The following is a 27,858-nucleotide window of genomic DNA, read 5'->3' on the forward strand; positions in this document are numbered from 1 at the left end:
CGCCCCGCGCCGTGAGCAACTTTTTATGATTTTTGTTAGATTTTGTTAGATTTTTTTGTAGTTCATAGATTTTTTTGTTAGATGTGTAGTTCATAGATTTTTCTGTTAGATTTTTTTTCACATTGTGTAATTAATTTGTTCATATTGTGTTAGATTTTTTTTCTGTTAATAGATTTTTTTGGTGATATTATTGTTGAATATGCATGTTTGTATGTTCATATATATGCAAAAATACTATATTTAAGTCTTTAATATAATTAGTTAAAAAATACTAGTTTATTTTTAGTAAGTACTACTTTATTTTATTTATAGTAAGTGCTTCATATATAGTTGAACTAGCTAGTTGATTTAATAAACTACTTTATTTTACTATATATAGAAGTAGTTTGTTTTTAGTATGTACTACTTTATTTATTTATAGTAAGTGTTTAATAGTTGAACTAGCTAGTTGATTTAATTAATAAAACTGCTTTATTTAACTATATATAGAAGTAGCTAGTTCCCGCATCGACGTCGGCGATGCCTATCCCGCATCCTCGTCGTCTCGACTCGGCGGTGGAGGCCTGCTTGATCAGGGCCATGTTCAGGACTGGGCTCCGCCGGGCTAGTATTGGGAGGTGCTACCTTCCGGGGGACGTAGATTGGTGAGGAGGCAACTCGTTGTTGACCCGATCCTTGTTTGGTGGCGGTCGCGTGGGCCAGTGGCGGTGCCGAGGCTTCCGGACACCGCGGAGGTGGTACGTCACCGTGTCAGTGAGGAGGACGAGCACGTCCGTCGCTACATGGTTGCATTGGAGGGCAGGTTCGACAATACCTGGCAGGTTCTTTAGGGATCTCATTGGAGCTATGATCCTGTGATGGTTCCTTATCTTTGGGTGTCCACCGCCCGCGATGATACCCGTCGGGCGCTACGGTTCTAGTTGTATTAGTGATGATATATTAGTGATAATATTCGACGATGTACGGACACCAAGAGATGATGTACTTTTGCTTATAATTATTGAATGCATGCTAATTTGAATACTACTTTATTTTATGATTTGGTTTTGCTTATTTTATGATTTGGTTTTGCTTATCGAATGTTCATATTGGAAAAGTTCTCCTTCATTCCCGTGTGCTAGACAATTTGGTGTAATAATGGATTCGAGAATGAAAGGAGGAGCTACGTACATCACCGATAGTCAACCCGTGATTAATAATAATGATCTAGTTTAATATTTGAATTATGAACATAGGCCGAAAATGTCGTACTCGGACGACGAAAACCGCCCGGGGGAGTGCGACTGGTGCCACGACGACCGAGGTATGTGCGACAGGTTCATTGAGCTGGACGAAGATCGGCGCTTCAGCATTAAGCTCGAGGAGACATTTGATGTTCATACGGTACGCAACGACGACAATAGTTTTTTCATAATTAAGCACGACTTCAACTATTTTAACGTGTATTTGTCATCTTTTCCAATTCGACTAGCTTATCCCATGCTATGCAAGACGCTATGTCTTGGAGAGGATGGGTTTTAAGACCATGAAAGTATGGAAACCAAAAAAATTATCCTAAGTACCCATCATGGTGTGGATTTTCAAGTAAAGCTGTACAATGCTAAGAGTGTAACCCATTTTGGTTGCAAAAATTGGGAAGCACTTTGCAAGATGTATGGTTTTGATGAGGGTATGCTTGTCACCATGGATCTTGGTGATCCTACAATCGAGCAAGAGAGACCTTCGATTTGGGTCCTTGTGGATACACCTCCAATTCTTCCCCCATGTGAGCTTAACATAGTTATTAAGTAATTTATATTGTTTATTTCAAAATAGTTGACATCTTATTTCCATTGACAGCTTATTTTCATTCTTCAAAGAATGTGCAGAAGATGGTAGACGAAACCCACTACATCGATGGCTCCGAATTAACTTATAGGGAGAAAAATCATCTAATCGCATTTTGTACTGATCTTGAGAATTACAATGTCTACAATCGAACTCCTCAACATTATGGTCAATACGTGCCACTAGTGCACGTGTTGAACTACGGTAACTACCATGGAGATACCCTGGTAAGAGTTTTTACTATTACGACATCCGTGCATCTTTTTGCACACTTCTAAAACTAGTACATCATTGCTAACTACGAAGTTATTACTATTTTTTCAACAGATAATCCCGAATGATTGTGTGCCTCATCTGATGTATACGCACGGTACCCTTCATGTTTTGAACATACAACCAGGTCTTCCTACGAATCTGAACTGTCCATACCGGGTTTCTAAAAGAAGTGGAGACATGACAATCAAAGAACGGAAAAAAATGTATGGAGAGTCGTAAGGAGCTTCTTGGAAGCAAAAGGCAGCGAAGCGCAAGAATTGGAGACAGGATGATCTCCATTCTTCATAATGGAGAGTCAGGGTCTATATTATTTTATGCTATTTTACCTTAAGGGTGTTTAGGTCCTACCTGATACTGATGATCATGTGCTAAAAACAATTATGTAGGGTTGGGTTCGATGACTATGGGGATGATGATCGTATGACTTATTATTAATAACAAGTAGAAGTTGTATGATGATGCATGATTAGTAGGACTTGTTATTATATATGATGATGTATGATGCGAGCATACATGAGTTATTATATCAGCGAGTGAAATGAACATAGCAGCAGCGTTGGTAAACCAAGGACGAAGATATAAGAGAGGACACTTATCTCTATTAGCTAGCTAATAACAACCTAAAAATAACCCCCAAAACCCCTAAAGCAGTCACTTTTTAAAAAAAACATCGACTTTTGGTCCCGGTTGGTGCCACCAACCGGGACCAAAGGCCCCCCATGCCTGGGCTCGACGCACCGGCCACGTGGAGGCACATCTGTCCCGGTTCGTGTTTGAACCGGGACTAAAGGGGGGAGGTATTAGTAACGACCCATTAGTCCCGGTTCATGAACCGGGACTAAAGGCCCTTACGAACCGGGACAAATTCCCCCATTTCTACTAGTGGTTGTTCTTACTTGAACAGGCCTCCCACTTATGATTACCCCCTTTTGCAAGCATCCGCAACTACAAAAGAAGAATTAAGATAAATCTAACGATAGCATGAAACACACGAATCCAAATCAGCCCCTTACGGAATAGCGCATAAACTAGGGTTTAAACTTTTGTCACTCTAGCAAGCCATCATCTAATAACTACTCCATAATGCCTTCCCCTAGGCCCAAAGATAGTGAAGTGCCATGTATTCAACGTTCACATGACACCACTAAAGGAAGCAACAACATACGTATCATCAAAATATCGAACGAATACCAAATTCACATGATTACTTATGACAAGACTTCTCCCATATCCTCAAGAACAAATGTAACTACTCACAAATCATATTCATGCTCAAGATCAGAGGGGTATTGAATAGCATCAAGGATCTAAACATACAATCTTCCACCAAATAAACCAACTAGCATCAACTAAAAGATGTAATTAACACTACTAGCAACCCACATGTACCAATCTGAGGTTTTGAGACAAAGATTAAATACAAGATATGAACTAGGGTTTGAGATGAGATGGTGCTGGCGAAAATGTTGATGAAGATTGGCCCTCCCACGATGAGAAGATTGTTGGTGATGATGATGGCTTTGATTTCCCCCTCCCGGAGGGAAGTTTCCTGCCGAGAAGTCTTCATATGCACGTGGCCATGGGGTCCAGCTTTTGGGAGCCGCAGTCATCGCCATTGAATCCTTGAATCAATCTGAATAACCTGACACCAAATCTCGTCGTTTCGTACGTATGACGAGAAACCCTAACCTCACCGCTCCGCGGAGCTGGTAGGAATATACGCCGGAGCTCCATCCAATCCGTCCCGACGAATGAATTTGAGGAGGATCGGAGTCCGGAAGCGAATAAGTGCTACCATTCGTCTGAGCGCTGCCTTGCGAGAACCAAAATCCTACCTATCTAAGTCGACACACAAGGAATACCCTCCCCGCCACCGTCCGTCGGAGCGGCAGGCAGAGGGGAGGCGAATCCACGGACTCGTCGGCTGAGATAGAGGGGAAGAAGGCTCTCCCTAGTCGTCCTGCGATAGGGGAAAGGTTTAACAATATCTAAGGTCTTTGATTTTATAAAATGAAAATTTCTCAATCATTTGAGAAATAGAAAGTATGTCTATAATAAAGTTGCACAAATTTGTTTTGTGCAATGCAGCTAAAAACTAGAAAAATCCTATAACTTAGTTGATCGCCACTACTTCAATCTATTTTAATATGCACACATGCCACCTCATCAACTTCACTACTTTTATTTCTCTTAATTTGCATGCATGAAAATGCTGCCTATGAATTGTTTCACCCCTAAAAAAAGATAATTCTGTCAACATGCACACATCCCATTTTATAAACACCACTACTTTTACTTCTCTCAAAATGCGTGAGAAATACTACTTAATAATTATTTTATAACCACATAACGATCCAATACAACAAATCATGTGTACTTTTTATCTTTAGTCTCATATTTAAATTCAAGACAAGCAAACCTAATTAAAATAATATATTGCAACCAATTCCCGCATGTTCTCACTGCAACACATAGGGGTATCATCTAGTTCCAATGAAAGCAGAGTCGTATGAACCTTTCTTTTTTGTGCAATGCAACTAAAACATAGCAAAAGTTTCCCGGTCATCGGAAGTGAATGTAACCATTTAACATGAATATATAGAATTATGTAGCGAACATAATAAAGCAGATGTAATGAGAAGCCCATATATATAAGAATTCAATCATGAATGCAGTTTCCTTCCTCCATCAGTTGGTCGTGGGGTCAAGGACGTGCCCCGCGAACAGGGTAGCACCGGACACCTCCTCGATGACGAAGAAGCCAAACGGATGGTCAGCCACGAAGTCCACATGCGGCGCATCACTAGTTTTCGAAGAACATAATATCACAGTCGCAACGGTGGCAGCAACGGCCTCGGTGCCTTCCTCGTTCACCTCGATGATGGCCCTGTGGATTATTTTCTCCAGCGCCAACTTCCCTGTGCCGTCTTCCGCCATGTCGGACAAGTCGGCCTTCCCCGGCTCGAAGGCCTCGTTGAGGCCCATGTCCTGGAGAATGCCCTCCATTGTCATGCCGAAGTTGACCTTGAATTTAGGCAGCCGGAAATCGCTGACCATGACGTCGCCACACGGCAGGTGCTTGCGCACAAAGTCGGGGTTGCTGGCGATCTTGTCGGTGAGCTCCCACAGCCCGTCGCGTGCGTCGGGGAGGAAGACACACATCGAGTAGATCGGCGGCGGCTGCGGCTGGCCCTGCGAGGAGTGACCTTGCACGTAGCGGAGCTGGAGCACCTTGAAGCCGTCGTGGCAGGCGATGTAGTGCCAGCCCAAGCCGCGCACGAAGGGCGCGTCCACGGCGATGCCGTCTAGGCAGTGGAACTTGTCGTCCTTGGTGAGCTCCTTGTCGAACGGCTTCTCCCACATGCCCTTGAAGTAGATGGCGTTAGCGAGCACCAGGACGGTGAGGCTGGACAGCGCGTCGGGGCTGAGGATGGAGGGGATGAGGTCGTTCGTCGCAGCCGCCACCCATGCGTTGATCTGCTCCCTTGCCTCCTCCGGCTGCACGTACCACGATCGACATACATAATGACAATCGTATACTAGATTACTAGTGCATGCCATGCCACAGATCGATCGCGGTCACGGCCGATGTACACTAACCTTTTGGCGGAAGTTGACGGCGCGGGCGACGGCCTTGTACGACTCGGCGGCGGTGGCGCGGTAGGCGGGGCGGAGGGGCATCGTCACGTCGTGCCACACGCTGCAGGCCAAGCTGACGCGCGGGCCGCCCGTCCGGGACCCGTCGGCGAGGGCATGCTCTCCCAGCGCGCGGACGTGGCCGGCGAGGAAGTCCAGGGATGGCGCGCCAAGGACGCGGAGCAGCTCGTCGAGGGTGCCCTCGCGAGCGCCGGCGGCCACCAGCGCCAGCGCCGCGTAGACGGACAGCGGCGACGTGACCAGGTTGCCGCTCCTGCCGGCGTCGTCGTCGGTGAGGCGCTTGTTCAGGCCGAGAGCGAACGCCTTCAGGCCGTCGCTGGCGGCCGGGGCGAACGCCTGCAGGCCGTCGCTGGCGGCAAGGGCGTGATCGGGCTTGGCTTCCGCCTCCGTGCAGAGCCATAGGCAGCGGAGGACGAGCTCCTTGACAGATTGCATCTTGTCTTGCGTTGACGCGCACTAGCTGCGGCCTGGCGATTTCTTTGCTTATGGCCCGAAGAAAACTACAATGTGGGTTGCCCGTCTCCTCTGTTCGTGTGTGGTTGCCGAGAAATTGGTCCACGCATAGACAACAGCAGCATTACAAGAAGAAAAAATTGCAGCTGAGAAGTTGCAGAAGGTGAAGGAGTGCTGGCGCACGACGGGTATGGAAGACCTGCAGCTGGAGCTCGCTGGTTGTGCCAACGCCTAGATGCCTGTGGGGTGCAGCTGAGGGCATGTGGAATGCGAGGAACAATATTAACGCCATCGCTGCTTCAACGCTTATAAAATTGCTTCGCCATGTATCTCCACTAGCTAGAAAATGCGGTTTGCCATATTTTTGTTCAATCTATTTATACAACCACCGAAGCATTTCAAGTAGGCGAGTGATCTGCGCCGGCGCGCCGGCCCAAAGTTTGGGCCGGTCGCGCCCTGGCCGCAGGATGCCAATACTCCTGGCCGTTTGATCTAGCAAAAAAAGAAAAAAAACGATTCGCCCCAGATCTTCTTCCTCCTCACGCATCTTACCCTCCTGCAGCTCCCTGCATCTAGCCGTCCCGCGCTGCCCCTCCGGTGGTTGTCCTCGTCGCCGGTCCCCACCCTCGCCGACCATCCTCGTCGTCGGTCCCCATCCTCGCCGGCCGCCCTCGTCGCCGGTCCCTACCCTCGCTGGTCGTCCTCGTCGTTGCCTCGACCCATGCAACAGCTCCACCTGCGGTTGCAGCTCTCAGCGGCGACGGTTGTAGCTCTGGTTGTAGCTCCGCCACCGACCCTCGCCGTTGATGCTCGCTGAACGGAATTGCGTCGGCGACGCCCACCAGTCAATCAACGCCTTTGAATGGATGTAGCAAAAACTTCGCCGGTTGTAGCAAAACACGACTATGGTTGCAACAAATCATCATCGTCTCCGTCGCGAGGTCACAGCTCCGCCTTGTTGGATGCAGCAAAAAACTTCGCCGGTAGTAGCAAAAACCGATTACGGCTGCAGCAAATCGTCGTCGCTGCCGTCGCGAGGTTCGGCTCCACCTTGATGGATGTAGCAAAAATTTCGCCAGTAGTAGCAAAAAGCAACTATGGTTGAAACTTTAATATCTACTGTTGAAACATTTCTATCAATAGTTGTAATTCTTTTCCACTTGCGTGGTGCCGGTCGCAGCTCCGGCCATCGCTCGTCGCACCGCTTGGCTTGCAGGTTGCAGCATCCGATTCTGGCCCCCATCACGCGCGGCCATGGCGACAGGCGCGGGGCGCGAGGGCGCTGCCATGGCGACGAGGTTGCAGCGAAAACGGCATGGGATTGGGTTTCTGTGCTGGTTTGCAGCGGCGGCAAGGGGAGTGCACGGCTGCACAGGAGGCTGTTGGTGCTCGCCGGGGAAAGAGGATAGGAGGTGGTCAGTTGAGATGGAAGGAAGAAGATAAGACAAAGAAGAAGAAAACACAGGAGGCGTGCGATAGACACACGATCTATGTAGGTTGATCGAGCGCACGCAACGCGACCGGCCGAATCGTTCGGCCGGCGCGCCGTTCTGAAACGTTTCCCTTTCAAGTATTAAAAATCGCAAACACAAAAAAGTTCATGTAGAGTGATAATCCTTCAGGAGTAAGTCGTAAATAGATAATATAACGCCACGAAAAAACATGCAAGACAAATGCTCAAACTAAGCATCCAATCCACTCATTTCAAAGCTTAAATAAAAGACTGCATAAATAGTCCATAGTTGTACAGATTCAGTGCGAATAAATCCTCGTCTAATCCATCATTTGCTGAATAAACAAAATAAAGATGACATGGGAGTGACATCACAGAGAGGCATAATCGATACTTGAGGCATAGACAGAGGGCAAAACTCCAACGTCATCCCCGTCTATGTATCCTGGATGTTGGGGATGATAAAGCAGTTAGATGTCAAGATTCATAGGCATATCCACGGGCAATATTGACGCATGCAACACCAGATAAATAAAGTTATCTTGAGCACATTGTTTATATGTATTGAACAATACACAAGAAAATAACACTGAGCTAGCATGATACATTTTGATGTTTATAATGAAAGAAAACACATAATCATAGGATGTATTGAAGAAATCGAGCATATACATCATTCAAGTCTCGGGCAGGACATAAGTTGGCATCACAAAGAGGGTGGCAATGACAGACAAGGCATGTACAATTATAAAGGGGAATGCATACATCAACAACGCAACACAGGGATTTACACTCAGCATGCTATAAGGACCAATACAAAATAATTAAAGGACGACAATTGTATGCAAGACGAGCAAGGTCCGAGGAGTGAATCTAAGGGTACTACATATGAAATGATTTTAGAAATTGTCTTACATGCGACCCGTGCATTCAGTCTTTAAAGACTAATGTCCTGCGGGCAGTAGGCTGAGACTTTGTTTTCTTGCTGGGCCCGTGATCCCGTTCACTGGGAAAACAACAAACATGAGTAACGCATATAGCTGCACTAGTCTGAAGAGCGAGAGGGAGGGCATGTTACTTGTCTGATGCTTCTTCGTATGGTGGGAGCGAGCCGGCGGTGTCATTGAGGCCATCCTTGATGTAAATGGTCAGTTGTATGTAAGACAACATTTGGTATTGCCGGAATGGAAACGAAAAGCAGAACAACAACATGATTACCTCTGATTCGTTGACACATTTCAGGTGCTGGAGTGCTATCATCGTCACTCTCTGAATGAGGCCTTTTCTTTGTCGCGGTGAAAGAGGCGAGCTATTTCTGAAAGGATTCTGCACGCTCAAATAGCACTGATGACCAGAACTGCTTAGCTCTGAGCTCTCTCTGGCATTTCTTGAGGTTCGTCGAGTTGGAATCATTTATTGTAATTATGCCCTGACCAACGACGCAGCCAGAACCACCGCAGAGCGAGCAAGCTCTCGATAAGTAGACATACTTCTATAATTGTAATCCAACAGAACAAACCCATACACCCCTTGCAGAAAACAAATTGCCTGGAAAGCAGCGCTTTCATAAATGGACAAGCCCACACTGGCCTGGGACCAGAAGAACCTCCTGACTGTCAATGCATCACTCCCAAGAACATCAACCTCAATCTCGACTCCACCGAGCAAATCACCATCTTCCATAACCTCTCGCGGGTATGAGTGGAATGGCAAACGACATCGAGAGACGACGACATCCAACAGATGCACATACGAACAATTCACAGCAAACATCCAGCCATAAATAAGACCCATCAAAAATTAAACCCACTCCTCACAAGAAAGAGAAAAAAAAGCCAGGAACAAACGTTAGATCATTCAGTTCAAAAGAACAACACAAAGCATCTAGATAGGAAATAAAAAGCATATACGAGAAGCAAATCACCCAAACTAAAAGCCCCAGGACCATAAATCAGCACACCGGGAACCAAAATGCATAATTCACCTTTTAATACTTGACAATCGTTCATCCTACCTAGTCTGTAAGTATACATGAATTCAAATATCAACCGGCGTGCTCACCACACCCCGGAACACGACACATAAGCTAGAATACCAGCCATGTTGCTGAGACATATATCCAGGACAAACCTCAAGAAGCAGATCCTACAAAGTAAAAATAGCATCCAGTCAAAGCAAACCCCTACACCTAAGCACGAACCACTTTATCTAAACACACGACAAGCTCATATCCATAACCAAAAGTAGCCTGAACCACGTATATACGGATCCTCCTGACCCAAGGCTTTAACAAAGGCATCACAACCATCAAACAACAGGACTGCCGTACTAAACACTCCTATGCAACAACCATTACAACCAATTACAACCAACAAGACGAGCATAGAGGCAAACATATGGCAAAAAAAGAATCCAGCAAAGTATCTGTCCAAGGACCGTCAACAGACACCCCAGCAAGAAACACCCGCACCAGATCCAATCCCTTGGAAGCTGAAGACCAGGACGACACGACAACGACCGAGGGCCAAATCTCAGCAAACTCTAACCCCAATCCTGCGCAACGGACGGAAACAAATCCAAGCAATCAATAGGAGATTACAAAAATCGAGAGTAGATCAGAGCCAAGCGTGAGAAATCACCTCATCCATCGCAGTCAACTGGGCAAAGAACGGAGAGGCATCATCCACAACAAAAATCCAACCCTAGCCGTCAGTCGAACCTAGAAACTACACCACCACATCAGAGGACAGGCACACACATATCAACCAAGAGACGACAAGCGGGGACACGGACCAGACCTGAGGATCGACGGCGGGAGAAGCGGCGAGACGACGGCGCCTGGATGTAAGAGAGGAAGAGGAGAACGGCAAAATAGAGAGAGAGAGAGTGTGTGCTACGGTTCTAGCCCAACCAACCGGACCCTCGCCTTTACCCCAAGAGACAGCCACACACAAAGCGCCATGCAAGGGAGAACACGCGAAATACCAACAATGCCCTCTGCGGGCACCGAAGATTGCAGGCGGTAGCACGCCATCTCGCACGGAAGAAGCAGCAACGGGCGCAGCCCACCCACTCGGTCACTGACTGTCGTGGCCCATAGCGCCCAGGTCTTGCATGTCATCGTGCACGAGGGTAGCTGACCGGGGGAGGAATAGCAGTCACTTTCATTGATTGTCACATCAGTGAAGATCCAATGGCCAGGATCAATCCATCAAAATATCGGACGACCAGGATCTGTTTGGACACCTAATCCGACGGCTCAGAGGCCACATGCCCTAAGATGGCTCCATATGAGACTCCAATGTAACAATGGTATGTCCATCTCCACTCTACTATTAAACAAGCGAGTTATGACCGTAGATCTATGACTTACATTGCTCCAATGACGTTGTACCAGTTTAAACACCAATCAAATTCTAAAAGAAAAAACATCAGATCAATCAATCAGATCACCGTAATTAGCATTTCAAAAATAAACATTGTATCAATCAATCAAAGCACCGTAATTAGCAATCTAAAGAACATCGTAACTCAAAATGTTTCCAAACAAATCGACATGATCCATAGACTACAACATGTAAGTGAACCGTGCCACCGTCGGTGTCTCACCCCCACCGTCACGATATTGATATTCACCGGTAGCAAGACTGATTAAGTAAATCTGGAGAAGCAAAACATAGAATAATAAAAAATCAAAAAAATAAATTTTGGATCATGCGTTGCATGTACACAATTACTAGTAAAAAAAAGCTTCTGAATATTTTTTCTCCTTTTTGGTTATTATATTTTGTTTCTTCCCATTTCTGCTGTTTTTTTTTCTTTTTAGTTCTGTGAACAATTTTTATATATAACAAATTTATAATTTTTTTACAAATACATGAGCATTTTGTTACAAATGTGTGAAAACTTCTGAGTTACATGAATTCTAGTGGCTGGGGCGCGCCCTGGGCGCGCCTCTTGAGGCGTGCATTTGCGCACTAATCTAGCTGTTTTAGTTGTTGACGTTTGTGTGCAGTCCACGTGAGCGCCAATTGCTAAAAAAATACATTTAATAAAACTGCAGCAGTAGAGTCTTCAGTCATAAAGCATAGCAAGCAGAGCAAGCTGGCAGAACATGTACATGGAATGGAAATGCTGGTCAACTCATGCGACAGAACATGTACATGGAATGGAAATGCTGGTCAACTCATGCGACGATTGTTGAAAAAGTGTTTACTCATAAAGCAGAGCAAGCTAATAGGTACTCTCTCCGTCCCAAAATAAGTGTCCCAAGCTTAGTACAACTTTGTACTAAAACTAGTATAAAGTTGAGACACTTATTTTTGGACCGAGGGAGTATATATTAACAGAGAGGTGACAATCTTACAAGATGGATGACTGATACGGCCAACCTTTCCTCCAGTCAACACAAGAACTGGTTAATACAGACTGAAATCAGCAACCATGAGCATCACAACAATGCAGACGCCTAAAAATTAATCTACCAATAAATCTGATTTATTTGCTCTAAAACAGGAAGACTGGATAATGAAAAGAGCAAACTAATCCATCGTGAATCTTCCTGAAGGCCTTGCGCAGACAGTATGGCACATAGATCACAACTGCCTTCCTGTTCCCAACGACATCCATCTGGATTATCTACTTACATTGCAGTGTAGACGTACATGTACTTGAGGTCACCCTTGAGCTCCTGATTACTTTTCTCCAAGTGAAATAAAGCCTACAGATATTAAGCAGCACAAGCATGTCAAATTTTGACAAAGCCAAACGAAAGAGTAGTTCAAGATACAGAAACAAAACACATGAATGGTTGTCCTTGAAAAAATGTTTCTTTGACATGCATAAAACCGACAATTTTTTTATGCTAAAATTTCTTTTGCAAACGAAAGGGTGATCCAATAGCACATCATGGACTTAATGCCCAACCATCTTCAACATCCTCTGGATCAGACCAAAGGTCACACATGGCACCATCATGAGGCACTTTCTGCTTGGGATCTACTCCCTCTGTAAAGAACTATAACACTGGAGAAAGTATGATTCTGATTTGTTGGGGGCACATGATAATAAAATAATAGAAATCGAATCTATGAACTATACAAAATATAACACCAGCGAATGATTTACCTGATTCACTGCCGTAATAGCAGGGGAAAGGCCTCCATGGACATTGAAGATTTTGTTCTCAGTAAGTGCAGACAAACTGAATATAACAAATACATCAGCTCTTGTAGATTATGGTTTTAATTCAAAGAAACACAGTAGCAGCCTCATAGCATTACATCATGCAATATAAAAGCAACATAGAAATATTACCTTAAATAGTCGAATATTTCTGTGCAACATCTCCAGACATTCACCGAGCCGTATTCATGAAGACACTCATCATAGAAGTCATAAACCTGCAGCAATGCATGAGTTCAAAGAATAAATGACAACTATCATAACATCACTAAAAATTACCCAACTTGAAAATGGTCCCTCACTTGTGTAATCTGCCTGCTCATGATTTCCTCGTATTAAAGTTACACGATCTGGGTACTTAACTCTGGAGACAATTTGATCACAAAGGTTAGGCCATGAGATTAACTGGCAAGAATGTAACTTTAGGGAGAACAACTTAAAGTGTTTAACTACTGAAGTTGGATTAGGAAATTCAAATGTGATGAATTGGATTATTTTGCCTTCTATCTTCGGGATACGGGTATGAACAATCTTCAGCGCACATAAACAACCGAAACAGCAGATTGGTCCTTCCCCTGTTCTTGAGCAGCTGCATGTCTTTACCCTGTACAATTTGCTCATAAGTGCAGCAGCAACTGTATCTTGGTTTCATTTTAGTTGGTTAAATCCTAAAATTGATGGCGAACCGACAGTTGAAGAATCTCACGATGACAAATTATTTTACGGTCAGTAATTAATCACTGCTTTAAACGGAGATCTCAACTTCAGCTCTTTCAGTGATGAATTCTTGGCAAAAAGGCAATGACTTCCTAAAGGAAAAAAGTATCACAAATGAAGAGACCAAAAAACTGGTATGACCTGAATCTCCGATTACAGATGTAGCATACATGTGACAATGCACCACCAATATATTTCTATCCACACTTGCAATGTGTCCATGTGTGATCTTATATTTTTTGTGCCCAATACAGCAGGTCTGAATCCAAGCGACACCAAACAATGTCCATAGCATCAAGACCTAAATAAAATAAATGGGGTTGGGTGTTGGAGACAAAGCAGCTACCTGAACTCCCAAGAAATCTGCTACTTACCAACGCTCTAACAGAAATGTGAGGCATCAATCAAAACCAAAGATAGGTACCTGCTAAACAAATTAGGTAGTGCATAAAGAATAGTCAATCAGGTGAAAACGAAGCTAAAATCCAAGAAACAAATACCCAGCAAGGAGCCAAAATAGCCCACAAAATCTGAAGATGCATTAGAGGCAAGAAGAAGAAACCAAAAAAATAATAGGACCTGTGAGCATGGGTAATCTATCATCCTTAAATATTGGAGAAGAACTCCAAATTTTAACCAGAGGCACTTTATCATCCTAAATAACTTGCCACATCCATGGAAAATAGATAGCAAATTTATCTAAAGTAGAAAAGAAACCTCACTTTAAGTATATGGCATTAATACAAACATGTGACGGGCAAATCATACGTAGTGCTATCTCCAGCCTGCTTAATTCATCTTAGTAACAGAGATGCCATCCTAGAATAAAGAAATAACAAAACCACTAACTAATAACATGTCTAACAATCAAGAAATAGGGAGCAGGGAAAGGGGAATTTGCTGAAATCTGAGATGGGCTCTAGGCCCATATTGCAATTTCTGAAAAATCTCTAAGGGCCCATGTGGGTTATATGGCACTAGGTGTGGTGGGAAGTTTAGTCCCACCCCGGAAGTGGAAGGAGAGTTGGAGTGGTTTATTAGGGTTTCTCTTCTACATGCTATTGGAGCTTGAGAAGAGAAGAGGCCCTCGCGCACTCCTCCTCCGCCGCCCGCCTCGTCACGACGCGCCGCGGGTTGCGGGATTGAGCCGAGCCGAGCTCACACCTACGCGCTTATTTTTGCCAGTCACTAACGGAGAGTTTTCTGACAGCTGGGCCACGATCTGAGACGTCGGATCGTGGGCTGTCACGGACTCGGACGTGGGTCGAGCCCACGTCTCTCCACGCGGCTGCGCCTATAAGTATGCGGTGTCTCCTAACCCTAGCCGTCACGAACAGATCACATCTGCTCACGCGCACGCCCACCGTCGTTCCTCTGCTGCCGCCGGTGACTCCATCCCGTCCGCCACGTACACGGTCGACGGGAGAGCAGGTCTCCGAAACCACGCCCTTCTGGTTCCTGTACGGGGTGAGGGGCGAATAGGTTTTTGGGCAGCGATTACGCGACTACTCGCTTCCGATCGTCTACTTCCTCTACGTCCGCGTCGCCTTCGTCATCACCATGTCCACCGACGCCGACCGTGCCGCCGCCGAGAAAGCTGAAGCCGACAAGAAGGTCGCCGAGGACGCCGCTGCTGCCACCAAAGCCGCGGCCTCTGCGTGGCCTACTGGAGGGTATAACTCGTTTATCCCACTCCTGATTATTTTCATATTAGCAGTACTAGCAGTATGTGTAGATTTGTCTACTGTTTGCTTAGTACGTGCATGTTTAGATCAGAGTCAGTACGTCATCAACTTAGTCAATGCCATGCTAGTGATTTACTCATGGATTAATTTAATCGAGAAATTGCCTATTTATTCAACAATCCAAAAACCTATTATGTGTAGGAATTTCTCGGCAAGTGGCTTTGCCGCTGCACTGAAACCGGATAAGTTTACCGGTACATACTTCAAGCGTTGGCAGACTAAGACCACGTTATGGCTCACGGCTATGAACGTGTTCTGGGTCACCGGTGTCTCCACGGGAACGATTGCTCCTGAACAGGAGAAGGCGTTCAAGGAGGCTACCGTTGTGTTTCTCGGAGCAGTTCTTAGCGTGATCGGAGATAAACTGGTCGACGCATATTTACATGTGCATGTCGCCAAGGACTTGTGGGAGGCGCTCGAATCTAAATTCGGGGCCGCCGATGCAGGGAGCGAGATGTATATTATAGAGCAGTTCCACGATTACAAGATGGTTGAAAACCGTCCTGTATTGGAGCAGGCTCATGAGATAATATGCATTGTTAAGGAACTTGAGCTTCTTAAGTGCGAGTTACCGGGCAAGTTTGTCGCGGGCTGCATAATCGCTAAGCTCCCTAATTCCTGGAGGAACTTTGCCACCACTCTGAAACATCAGAGGCGTGAATTCTCTGTGGAGGATGTCATTGGCCATCTGAGTGTTGAGCAGAATTCGAGGGCAAAAGACTCGCACGGAAAAGGGGCCGAAGGGACTTATGTTGCCAACATGGTGAACCAGAAGAACTTCAACTCCCACAAGCCCAAGGGAAAGAACGGTGTCCAACACAATACCGACTTTAAGAAGAAGGGTAAGAAGACCTTCAAGAAGAACAAGAAGGACGAGGGCTGCTTTACTTGTGGTTCGGTTGAACATTGGGCCAACAAGTGCCCAAACAAGTACAAGAAGTCAGGACAGGACTCCAAGTCTGTCAACATGATTGTGGGCAACAATGAGAATGGTGCATCTGGGTATGGTAATTTATTTACTGTTTTTTCAGTGTTTCAACCCAACGATTGGTGGGTGGACACAGGTGCAGGTGTTCATGTGTGTGCTGACATTTCATTGTTCACTTCTTACCAGGTCACAGGTCACGGGTCCGTATTGATGGGGAATGGCGCGAGTGCTTCTGTTCATGGTGTTGGCACGGTCGATCTGAAGTTTACTTCGGGAAGGATCGTGCAGCTGAAGAACGTGCAGCATGTCCCCGCCATCAAGAAGAACCTCGTTAGTGGCTCCCTTCTATGTAGAGAAGGGTTTAAGTTGGTTTTCGAGTCTAATAAATTAGTTGTTACAAAATATGGACTCTTTGTTGGAAAAGGTTATGAGAGCGGAGGGATGTTCCGCCTTTCCCTCGCAGATTTTTGTAATAAAGTCGTGAACCATATTCATTCGAATGTTAATGAATCTGAAGTTTGGCATTCACGTCTTTGTCACATTAGTTTTGGTGTTATGACGCGGCTAGCCAAGTTGGATTTAATCCTGAGTTTCACTTTAGCCAAAGGTTCTAAGTGCCTTTCATGTGTGCAAGCTAAGCAACCTCGCAAGCCTCATAAGGCCGCGGAGGAGAGACACCTGGCACCATTAGAACTCATACATTCTGATCTTTGTGAGATGAATGGTGTGTTGACTAAAGGTGGAAAGAGATACTTCATGACATTGATAGATGATTCCACTAGATATTGCTATGTGTATCTGTTAAATACTAAAGATGAGGCTCTACACTACTTTAAAATCTATAAGGCAGAAGTTGAAAATCAACTTGAAAAGAAAATTAAACGAGTCCGGTCAGATCGTGGTGGAGAGTACTTCTCGAGTGAGTTTGATTCCTTCTGTGCGGAACACGGCATTATTCATGAGAGGACGCCTCCCTATTCACCCCAGTCAAACGGGGTTGCCGAGCGGAAAAACCGTACTCTAACTGATTTGGTTAAAGCCATGTTAGATACATCGGGTTTATCCAAGGCATGGTGGGGGGAGGCTATATTGACGGCATGTCATGTCCTGAGTAAAGTTCCGACAAAGGATAGTGAGATCACTCCCTATGAGAAATGGGCAAAGAGAAGGACGACACTCTCGTACTTGCGCACTTGGGGCTGTTTGGCGAAAGTCAACGTGCCGATCCCCAAAAAGCGTAAGCTTGGACATAAGACCGTGGACTGCATTAATTTGGGCTACGCTAAGAACAGCGTTGGCTATAGATTTCTAGTAGTGAAATCTGAGGTACCTGACCAGAAGATCGGTACAATTATGGAGTCTAAGGATGCTACATTCTTTGAGGATATTTTTCCTATGAGAGATATGCAAAGCACTTTTAGACAGGAATCTGAGGAGACTCCTGAACCTGCCATCCCTATGGAATATTATGAACAAACACATGATGAAAATCCCGAGGAGGATGACGAGGAAACCCTTGGTAGGGGCAAGAGACAAAGGACTGCAAAGACCTTTGGTGATGATTTCTTCGTGTACCTCGTGGATGATACTCCCACTTCTATTTCAGAAGCGTATGCCTCTCCAGAAGCTGACTACTGGAAGGATGCGGTCCGTAGCGAGATGGATTCCATCATGGCTAACGGGACATGGGAGATCACTGACCGTCCCTATGGTTGCAAACCACTGGGATGTAAGTGGGTGTTCAAAAAGAAGCTTAGGCCCGATGGTACGATTGAAAAGTACAAGGCTAGGCTTGTGGCCAAGGGCTATGACCAGCAAGAAGAGGAAGATTTCTTTGATACTTATTCACCTGTGGCTAGACTGACCACCATTCGAGTATTATTCTCGTTGGCGGCCTCACATGGTCTTCTCGTCCATCAGATGGATGTTAAGACGGCTTTTCTAAATGGAGAGCTAAAGGAGGAAATCTACATGCAACAGCCTGATGGCTTTGTGATAGATGGTCAGGAAAGAAAGGTGTGTAGGTTGATAAAATCTTTATATGGCCTGAAACAAGCACCTAAGCAATGGCATGATAAGTTTAATACAACTCTGACATCTGTTGGTTTCGTTGTTAATGAGGCTGACAAATGTGTATACTATCGCCATGGTGGGGGCGAAGGAGTTATACTGTGCTTGTATGTTGATGACATACTGATATTCGGAACAAACCTCAAAGTCATTGAGGAGGTCAAATCGTTTCTATCTCAGAACTTTGAGATGAAAGACCTTGGTGTGGCTGATGTTATCTTGAACATCAAGCTACTGAGAGATAATGAGGGTGGGATCACACTTCTGCAATCCCATTACGTTGAGAAGGTGTTGAGTCGTTTTGGATATTCGGACTGCACACCATCTCAAACACCATATGATCCTAGCGTATTGATTCGAAAGTCTAAAGGCATGGCTAAAGATCAATTGAGATACTCTCAAATCATTGGTTCACTGATGTACCTAGCGAGCGCAACGAGGCCTGACATCGCGTTTGCTGTGAGCAAACTGAGCCGGTTTGTTTCCAAACCGGGTGATGTACATTGGCATGCTGTTGAGAGAGTTATGCGCTATCTGAAAGGTACTATGAACTATGGACTTCACTATACCGGATACCCGTCGGTACTTGAAGGGTATAGTGATGCGAATTGGATCTCTGATGCTGATGAGATGAAGGCCACAACTGGGTATATGTTTACTCTTGGAGGTGGCGCTGTTTCCTGGAAGTCTTGCAAGCAAACGATCTTAACGAGATCGACAATGGAAGCAGAATTAACGGCATTAGACACATCTGGTGTTGAAGCGAGATGGCTTCGAGATCTTTTGATGGACTTGCCATTGGTCGATAAACTGGTTCCGGCTATCCTTATGAACTGTGACAATCAGACTGTCATCACCAAGGTGAAGAGTTCAAAGGACAACATGAAGTCCACCAAACACATAAGAATGAGGTTAAAAGCTGTCAGAAAATTAAGAAACTCCGGAGTGATAGCGTTGGACTATGTCCATACGGCTAAGAATCTGGCAGATCCCTTTACAAAAGGGCTATCACGTGTTGTGATAGATAATGCATCGAGGGAGATGGGTATGAGACCCACATGAGTTGCCATGGTGGTAACCCAACCTATATGATCGGAGATCCCGTGAACTAGGACCTGGGAAAACAAGCCAGTGGTGAACTGAGGAGAGTAACTATACTAACCCACTCCGTTGGAGATGCAATACTCTCGATACTGTATGGTAGGATGACTACGGTCTCAATGTGTTCCAAAGCTTATAAAAGCAAGATGCTATCCTACAGAGCGATCTTTGGAGGAACACACCTATATGAGCCCGACTGCTGGCCACAGTCTATGAGATTGGGGTGATCTCTAGTAAGCTCATGAATAGGCTAGGAGTGTGACTTATATGCTCCACCCGAGGGGTCAGCCTTCGGCAGCCTAGTACTAGTAAGACATGTAGTGAAACTTCTTTACGCCAAACTGACAATTCAAGGCATAGTCCATTGTTCAGTTGTGAAGGAGTGTAGCCACTTGTTCTAGGTGAAGTTCAACCTTAACAGGTCTTTACTGAAACACTGGTATATCGAAACAGCAATTGGAACAGAGGACACAATGGGCCCTCGAGATCTGGTGGGGGATTGCTGAAATCTGAGATGGGCTCTAGGCCCATATTGCAATTTCTGAAAAATCTCTAAGGGCCCATGTGGGTTATATGGCACTAGGTGTGGTGGGAAGTTTAGTCCCACCCCGGAAGTGGAAGGAGAGTTGGAGTGGTTTATAAGGGTTTCTCTTCTACATGCTATTGGAGCTTGAGAAGAGAAGAGGCCCTCGCGCACTCCTCCTCCGCCGCCCGCCTCGTCACGACGCGCCGCGGGTTGCGGGATTGAGCCGAGCCGAGCTCACACCTACGCGCTTATTTTTGCCAGTCACTAACGGAGAGTTTTCTGACAGCTGGGCCACGATCTGAGACGTCGGATCATGGGCTGTCACGGACTCGGACGTGGGTCGAGCCCACGTCTCTCCACGCGGCTGCGCCTATAAGTATGCGGTGTCTCCTAACCCTAGCCGTCACGAACAGATCACATCTGCTCACGCGCACGCCCACCGTCGTTCCTTTGCTGCTGCTGCCGCCGGTGACTCCATCCCGTCCGCCACGTACACGGTCGACGGGAGAGCAGGTCTCCGAAACCACGCCCTTCTGGTTCCTGTACGGGGTGAGGGGCGAATAGGTTTTTGGGCAGCGATTACGCGACTGCTCGCTTCCAATCGTCTACTTCCTCTACGTTCGCGTCGCCTTCGTCATCACCATGTCCACCGACGCCGACCGTGCCGCCGCCGAGAAAGCTGAAGCCGACAAGAAGGTCGCCGAGGACGCCGCTGCTGCCACCAAAGCCGCGGCCTCTGCGTGGCCTACTGGAGGGTATAACTCGTTTATCCCGCTCCTGATTATTTTCATATTAGCAGTACTAGCAGTATGTGTAGATTTGTCTACTGTTTGCTTAGTACGTGCATGTTTAGATCAGAGTCAGTACGTCATCAACTTAGTCAATGACATGCTAGTGATTTACTCATGGATTAATTTAATCGAGAAATTGCCTATTTACTCAACAGAATTACTGAAATATGGGGATGAGCGATCACAGAAAATAACCCAATGGATAATAAAACAAAATAAACATCAAGAATATGGGAGGAAGTGGCCGCTCTACCAGGGCATGACACGGAGGAGGAGGCAGATGTTCATCATAACGCGCAGCTCCCCAGCAGCGCTACAACACCGCGAACAGCTTTCTCTCGGTGGCTTGGCCAGATCGTGGAACAAGTGGAGGTGACGAGGGCGACGGGGGCGGTTCCGGCTGCCGTCGTCTGCGAGTACGTGGAGGGGTCGTGGAGGAAGAGGAGGCGACGCACGGAGGACCGGCATGCGGCGGCGCCGCCGATGGCGAGGGAGCGGGTGTGTGGAGGCGTCGGATTGGAAAGAGGATGAGGCGGAATCCAGGACGTCATCTCCTTTACCTACAGGTGGTCGTTGATGAAAGGACCGGAAGGGAAGAGGCAAGGGCAGCGTGTGGCCAGATTCATGGAGGAAGGAGATGGGGGAGGACGAGCGGAGGAAGGCCAGATTCATGGAGGAAGGCAGGTTGGCTTCGTGGGGAAGGCAAGGAAACGATTTTTACCCAGGGAAGGCGTTACCGCGGGACGCATTTTCTGCTCCTTTCATTTTTTTTTACTTCGACACAGTAAAGACGGGACGTGCATGCGCGAGCAGGCGACGTGGCACGCGCGAGCGAGCGCCCTTACCGCGACTGTTAACGGGTTTAATTTATTTTCAATACACAAAATTTTTCTTAAAAAGGTTCGTTATGTCTTGAAAAAGTGTTATTCGCGTATTGAAACATTGTTAAGCGATATGAATAACTTGTCCTTTATGTTTTACAAGAAATGCCAACATAATCGTGTGTAGAAAATTTATTCATTGTGCTTTAAAAAGACTCCTCAAGTATTAAAAAAATGTTCATCACATTGCCGTGTGTTAAGAAAGTGTTCAGCATATTATTACACTTTTGTTCTGTACTCTTATTTCTGTTGGGCTTTTTTTTCACTTTGTTCTGTGAACACTTATTTTTTATATAAAAATTTCAAATATTTTTACAAACATGAACATTTTGTTATAAATGTGTGAACACCTTTTGAATTACATGAATATTTATTTTTCGATACACAATTTTTTCTTAAAAAGGTTCAGTTTGTATTAAAAAATCTTCGCATATTGAAACATTATTAAGAGCATATTGATATCTTTTCCTTCATGTTTAAAAAAAAGTTCCAGCATAATTTCCTATCAAATATTATTTATGAAGTTTTGAAAAAGACTCCACAAGTATTAAAAAATGTTATCACATACAAGAAAATGTTTGTCGCATGTTATGAAAATGTTCATCATATTATTTCAAAGAGATTTATGTGACTGGTAAATAAATGTTTATCAAATCCTGCCAGTGAATTTTTAGCTAAATAAGTTTTAAGATTTTATTTGGTAATCAATTCTTTTCTAAGAAAATAAAATTAAGCATGAAACTAAAAATAAAATAAATAATAAACCATGAGAAAAAAAACAGACACAAAATGAGAGAATCGAATGGAAAACTAGACCGGAGAACCAACGAAAAGACTACGGTTTTGCTATTTTTCAGTCAAGTGTTTTACAATTGGCGTTCATTCAAATATGTGTCCGTTCATCCTTGCGTCGAGATGTGCGCAGGGAGTTGACGTTTTGGGTCTCCTTTCTTTTCTTGTCGGGTGCGTGATTCATTTCGGTGCAGCCTGTTTACCGCTGCCCGTTGGGTGTGGTTTTCTCGGTGCATTTCCCTTCCCCATTTGTACTGTCCGAAACGATAGGGAGACAGAGAGCGAGCGAGAGGGAGAGCGCTTGAGCAGCGGAGAAGAGGAGGCGATTCTGTGGTGTTCATGTCGGTTGGTTTGTTCTGGGATAATGTTTCTGCTGCTTTAGCTTAGCTTGTCTCTCTCTTCCCCGTGTGATTTCGCTTGTCTCTGCTGCTGTAGCTTCCAGATCTAGCTCTAGTTTTGCTTGGATTCATGGTATGTGTAGGTTCCTGGTGTGTTGTTGTAAAGTTTCTTTGCTCTTGTAGTTGTGGCGGTTGGTTCTCCTCCGTGGTATGTGAGATTTTGCTGGTTCCCCCACCGCTTTTTTTGTAGATATACGAATTCGTCTATTGTTTCTGGGTTTTGGTTCTGCTAGGTCTTCATGAGTTCATTCCCCTCGGCTGTAGGCGCTGGTATGGTGTCTCGTTTTTGAAAATTTGTCGAGATGTAGGTCATCAGAGGGTTTATGGTTAGGTATTTGTGATTTCCGCTGATAGGGTAGCCTCTGTATTGCTTCGAACTGGCTGTTTCATGTAATTTTCTTCTCCAACCCCCCTAAATTTCGTTGTAGATGTTTGCATTTTGGGTGTTTTATTGGTGTTTTATGATTTAGGTGATTGTTTCTCTGTGTTGGGGTTTTTTCAGTGCCTACTCCTGTATAAGATTTTTGCAGAGTAACCTGTGTTATGTGTGGTTGTAAATGATTCCCAAGTTTTTAAAGTGTATTTTCCTGAATAATTTCACTATATTTCTCTATGTACTAGCAATGTAATTCCTGGATAATTCTATGTAATTCCATGTGTAGTAGCACTATAATTACCTCTGATTTTTAGTGTTAGATTACTGTAATTGCAGTGTAATATGCCCCTGATTTACATTGTAATATGACCCAATTTACTATGTAAATATCACATGCTTTTTCACTTTTTTTGTGCCCCAGTTTTGCATTATATTTCCCCAGATTTAACAATGTAATATCCTCCGTTTTGGCACTGTAATTCATGTGCTTCTTCAATGTTTTAGGCCAGTTTACACTGTAAGAGCATCTCCAGACGCGCCCCCAACAGGCCCCACCCCCAGGCCATTTTTTAGCACCGACGCTAAAAAAACAGCCCAGTGGCGCCCCCGGAAGACCAATTTTTGCTGGTTCGGCCCGGAAATGGCACCAACACACCCAGGTCGAACCTGGCGCGTTGGGGGCGCGTGGGGGCGCCGGGGGAGCTTTTTTGGCGCAAAAGCCCAATGGGGCGGCCGAGTCAGTGACACGGTGCATCATCGTCCTCCCTCGTCGCCTCGTGTTCCCCGCCGGGAATCAATGCCAAGGCTGTCGCCGGTCAGCCTTTCGCTGATTCCCCATGGGCGGCGCAGTAGCGACTCGCCGTCTCCTCCTGCCACGCGTACACACACACTTGTCGGCCCCCGGCAGCTATAAAAAGCCACTCTCTTCGCCCCGGTTGATGACCCACAAGTGTATGGGGTCAATTGTAGCCCTTTTTGGTAAGTAAGAGTGTCGAACCCAACGAGGAGCAGAAGGAAATTACAAGTGATTTTCAGCAAGGTAATATCTGCAAGTGCTAAAATTGTAAGTAGCGGAGTAGTTTGGTAGCAAGGTAATTTGTAACGAGCAAGTAACAATAGTAGTAAAAAAAGTGCAGCAAGGTAGGCCAATCCTTTTGAGGCAAAGGACAGGCCAAAACGGTTTCTTATGATAAGCAAAGTGTTCTTGAGGGTACACGGGAATTCATCTAGTCACTTTCATCATGTTGGCTTAATTCATGTTCGGTACTTTGATAATTTGATATGTGGATGGACCGGTGCTTAGGTGTTGTTCTTACATGAACAAACATCCTACTTATGATTAAACCTCTCGCAAGCATCCGCAACTACGAGAAAAGTATTAAGAATAAATTCTAACCATAGCATTAAACTTTTGGATCCAATCGGTCCCTTATGGAATAGCGCATAAACTGGGGTTTAAGCTTCTGCCACTCTCGCAACCCACCATCTAATAACTACTCCACAATGCATTCCCTTAGGCTCAAATATAGTGAAGTGGCATGTAGTCGACGTTCACATTACACTGATACGTCTCCAACATATATATAATTTTTGATTGTTCTATGCTATTAAATTACCCGTTTTGCATGTTTATGGGCTTTAATTTACACTTTTATATCATTTTTGGGACTAACCTACTAACCGAAGGCCCAGCCTGAATTGCTGTTTTTTTGTGTGCATATTTTAGTGCTTCGAAGAAAACGAACATCAAACGGAGTTCAAATGGAATGAAACCTTCGGGAGCGATCTTTTTGGAAGAAATGCAATCCAGGGGACTTGGAGTGGATGTCAAGCAACAAGCGAGGCGGCCACGAGGGTGCCCGGCGCGCCCCCTGGGGGTGGGCGCGCCCCCCACCCTTGTGGGCCCCTCGAACGTCAGCTGACCTACTTCTTCCTCCTATATATATCCACGTACCCCGAAAACATCCAGGAGCACCACCAATTTTTTTTCCATCGCTGCAATCTTATGTATCCGCGAGATCCCATCTTGGAGCCTTTGCCGGCGCTCCGCTGGAGGGGGAATTAACCACAGAGGGCCTCTACATCATCTCCAAGACCTCTCCGATGAGTTGTGAGTAGTTTACCACAGACCTTCGGGTCCATAGTTATTAGCTAGATGGCTTCTTATATCTCTTTGAATCTCAATACAAAGTTCTCCTCGATCTTCTTGGAGATCTATTCAATGTAACTCTTTCTGCGGTGTGTTTGTCGAGATCCAATGAATTGTGGGTTTATGATCAAGTTTATCTATGATAAATATTTGAATCTCCTCTAAATTCTTTTATGTGTGATTAAGTTATCTTTGCAAGTCTCTTCGAATTATCAGTTTGGTTTGGCCTACTAGATTGATCTTTCTTGCAATGGGAGAAGTGCTTAGCTTTGGGTTCAATCTTGCGGTGTACTTTCCCAGTGATAGCAGGGGCAACAAGGCACGTATTGTATTGTTGCCATCGAGGATAAAAAAGATGGGGTTTATATCATATTGCATAAGTTTATCCCTCTACATCATGTCATCTTTCTTAATGCGTTATTCTATTCTTCATGAACTTAATACTCTAGATGCAGGCAGGAGTCGGTCGATGTGTGGAGTAATAGTAGTAGACGCAGAATCGTTTCGATCTACTTGTCACGGACGTGATGCCTATACACATGATCATGCCTAGATAATCTCATAACTATGCGCTTTTCTATCAATTGCTCGACAGTAATTTGTTCACCCACCGTAATACTTATGCTATCTTGAGAGAAGCCACTAGTGAAACCTATGGCCCCCGGGTCTATCTTTTATCATATAAGTTTTCCATCTACTTTTATTTGCATCTTTTATTTTCCAATCTATATCATAAAAATACCAAAAATATTTATCTTATCTCACTTTCGCAAGTGGCCATGAAGGGATTGACAACCCCTTTATTGCGTTGGTTGCGAGGTTCTTGTTTGTTTGTGTAGGTGCAAGGGACTTTTGAGGAGCCTCCTACTGGATTGATACCTTGGTTCTCAAAAACTGAGGGAAATACTTATGCTACTTTGCTGCATCACCCTTTCCTCTTCAAGGAAAACCAACGCAAGCTCAAGACATAGCAGACACCACTTAGAGAATGGCCACATACATACCATCAAAATATCGAACACATATCAACTTCACATGATTACTCGCAACATGATTTCTCCCGTGACCTCAAGAACAAAAGTAACTACTCACAAATGACAAACATGCTCAAGATCAGAGGGGTATTGAATAGCATAATGGATCTGAACATATAATCTTCCACCAAATAAACCATATAGTAATCAACTACAAGATGTAATCAACACTACTAGTCACCCACGGGCATCAATCTATAGTTTTGATACAAAGATTGAATGCAAGAGATGAACTAGGGTTTGAGAGGAGTTGGTGATGTGAAGATGTTGATGAAGATAACCCTCACCAAGATGGGAGAGTTGTTGTTGATGATGATGACGATGATTTCCCCCTCCGGGAGGGAAGTTCCCCCGGTGGAATCGCTCCGCCGGAGAGAAAAAGTGGTCCTGCTCAAGTTCCGCCTCGAGGCAGCGGCGGTTTGTCCCTAATGTCCTCTCCTTATTTTTTCTAGGTAAAAATGACTTATATACCAGTAGATGGGCACCGGAGGTGGGCTAAGGAGGGCAGCACCCACCAGGGCGCGCCTAGGCCTCCTAGCGTGCCCAGGTGGGTTGTGCTCACCTGGTGGCCCTCCTCTGGTACTTATTTGCTCCAATATTCCTTAAATATTCCATCAAAAATCCTCAGGGAGTTTCAGCTCATTTGGAGTTGTGCAGAATAGGTAGCTTGACGTAGCTTTTTCAGGTCCAGATTTTCAGCTGCCAGAATTCTCCCCCTTGGTACATACCTTGCATATTATGAGAGAAAAGGCATTAGAATTACTCCAAAAAGCATTATTATACAATAAAAAAACATAAATAACAGTTGGAAAACATGATGCAAAATGGACGTATCAACTACCCCAAGCTTAGACCTTGCTTTTGTTGGAAATATGCCCTAGAGGCAATAATAAAATGATTATTATTATATTTCCTTGTTCATGATAATTGTCTATTATTCATGCTATAATTGTGTTATCCGAAAATCGTAATACATGTGTGAATACATAGACCACAACATGTCCCTAGTGAGCCTCTAGTTGACTAGCTCGTTGATCAACAGATAGTCATGGTTTCCTGACTATGGACATTGGATGTCGTTGATAATAGGATCACATCATTAGGAGAATGATGTGATGGACAAGACCCAATCCTAAGCATAGCACAAGATCGTGTAGTTCGTTTGCTAGAGCTTTTCCAATGTCAAGTATCATTTCCTTAGACCGTGAGATCGGGTAACTCCCGGATGCCGTAGGAATGCTTTGGGTGTACCAAACGTCACAACGTAACTGGGTGACTATAAAGGTACACTACAGGTATCCCTGAAAGTGTCTGTTGGGTTGACACGGATCGAAACTGGGATTTGTCACTCCTTATGACAGAGAGGTATCTCTGGGCCCACTCGGTAATGCATCATCATAATGAGATCAATGTGACCAAGTGGTTGGTCACAGGATCATGCATTATGGTACGAGTAAAGTGACTTTACGGTAACTAGATTGAACGAGGTATTGGGATACC

At 45.0% G+C, this 27,858-nt stretch overlaps 2 protein-coding genes and 1 long non-coding RNA gene across 13 annotated transcripts; all 3 read right to left on the minus strand.

The window, feature by feature from the left end:
* Positions 1-4,705: 4,705 nt before the first annotated feature.
* LOC119294016 (serpin-Z2A-like) lies at positions 4,706-6,218 on the minus strand. Its single transcript, XM_037572306.1, has 2 exons — positions 5,704-6,218; positions 4,706-5,601 (listed from the first exon to the last, which is right to left on the minus strand). The coding sequence occupies exons 1-2, from the start codon at positions 6,193-6,195 to the stop codon at positions 4,792-4,794; spliced, it is 1,302 nt and encodes a 433-aa protein (XP_037428203.1). The 5' UTR covers positions 6,196-6,218; the 3' UTR covers positions 4,706-4,791.
* A 1,678-nt stretch (positions 6,219-7,896) lies between these two features.
* LOC119291754 lies at positions 7,897-10,595 on the minus strand. 4 transcript variants are annotated; one of them, XR_005142619.1, is made up of 6 exons: positions 10,465-10,588; positions 10,306-10,392; positions 8,885-10,219; positions 8,745-8,800; positions 8,582-8,672; positions 7,897-8,111 (listed from the first exon to the last, which is right to left on the minus strand). It is a non-coding gene; the product is annotated as an uncharacterized LOC119291754 (long non-coding RNA). The 4 variants fall into 4 exon arrangements; XR_005142620.1 differs by having other exon boundaries at positions 8,745-10,219; positions 10,306-10,385; positions 10,465-10,595; XR_005142618.1 differs by having other exon boundaries at positions 8,745-10,219.
* Positions 10,596-11,827: 1,232 nt separating this feature from the next.
* LOC119291755 (serine/threonine-protein phosphatase PP-X isozyme 2-like) lies at positions 11,828-21,464 on the minus strand. 8 transcript variants are annotated; one of them, XR_005142626.1, is made up of 6 exons: positions 20,982-21,463; positions 13,914-13,991; positions 13,153-13,454; positions 12,983-13,068; positions 12,794-12,869; positions 11,828-12,386 (listed from the first exon to the last, which is right to left on the minus strand). XR_005142626.1 is itself a non-coding variant. In XM_037570566.1 (6 exons), the coding sequence occupies exons 3-6, from the start codon at positions 13,171-13,173 to the stop codon at positions 12,309-12,311; spliced, it is 261 nt and encodes an 86-aa protein (XP_037426463.1). In that variant the 5' UTR covers positions 13,174-13,214; positions 13,351-13,994; positions 20,982-21,460; the 3' UTR covers positions 11,828-12,308. The 8 variants fall into 8 exon arrangements, 1 of the variants encoding a protein (XP_037426463.1); XR_005142625.1 differs by having other exon boundaries at positions 13,914-13,994; XM_037570566.1 differs by having other exon boundaries at positions 13,153-13,214; positions 13,351-13,994; positions 20,982-21,460.
* Between the last annotated feature and the right edge of the window lie 6,394 nt (positions 21,465-27,858).

This window comes from Triticum dicoccoides, chromosome 4B, assembly GCF_002162155.2.
Source record: "Triticum dicoccoides isolate Atlit2015 ecotype Zavitan chromosome 4B, WEW_v2.0, whole genome shotgun sequence".
In the NCBI taxonomy this organism is placed as follows: domain Eukaryota; kingdom Viridiplantae; phylum Streptophyta; class Magnoliopsida; order Poales; family Poaceae; genus Triticum; species Triticum dicoccoides.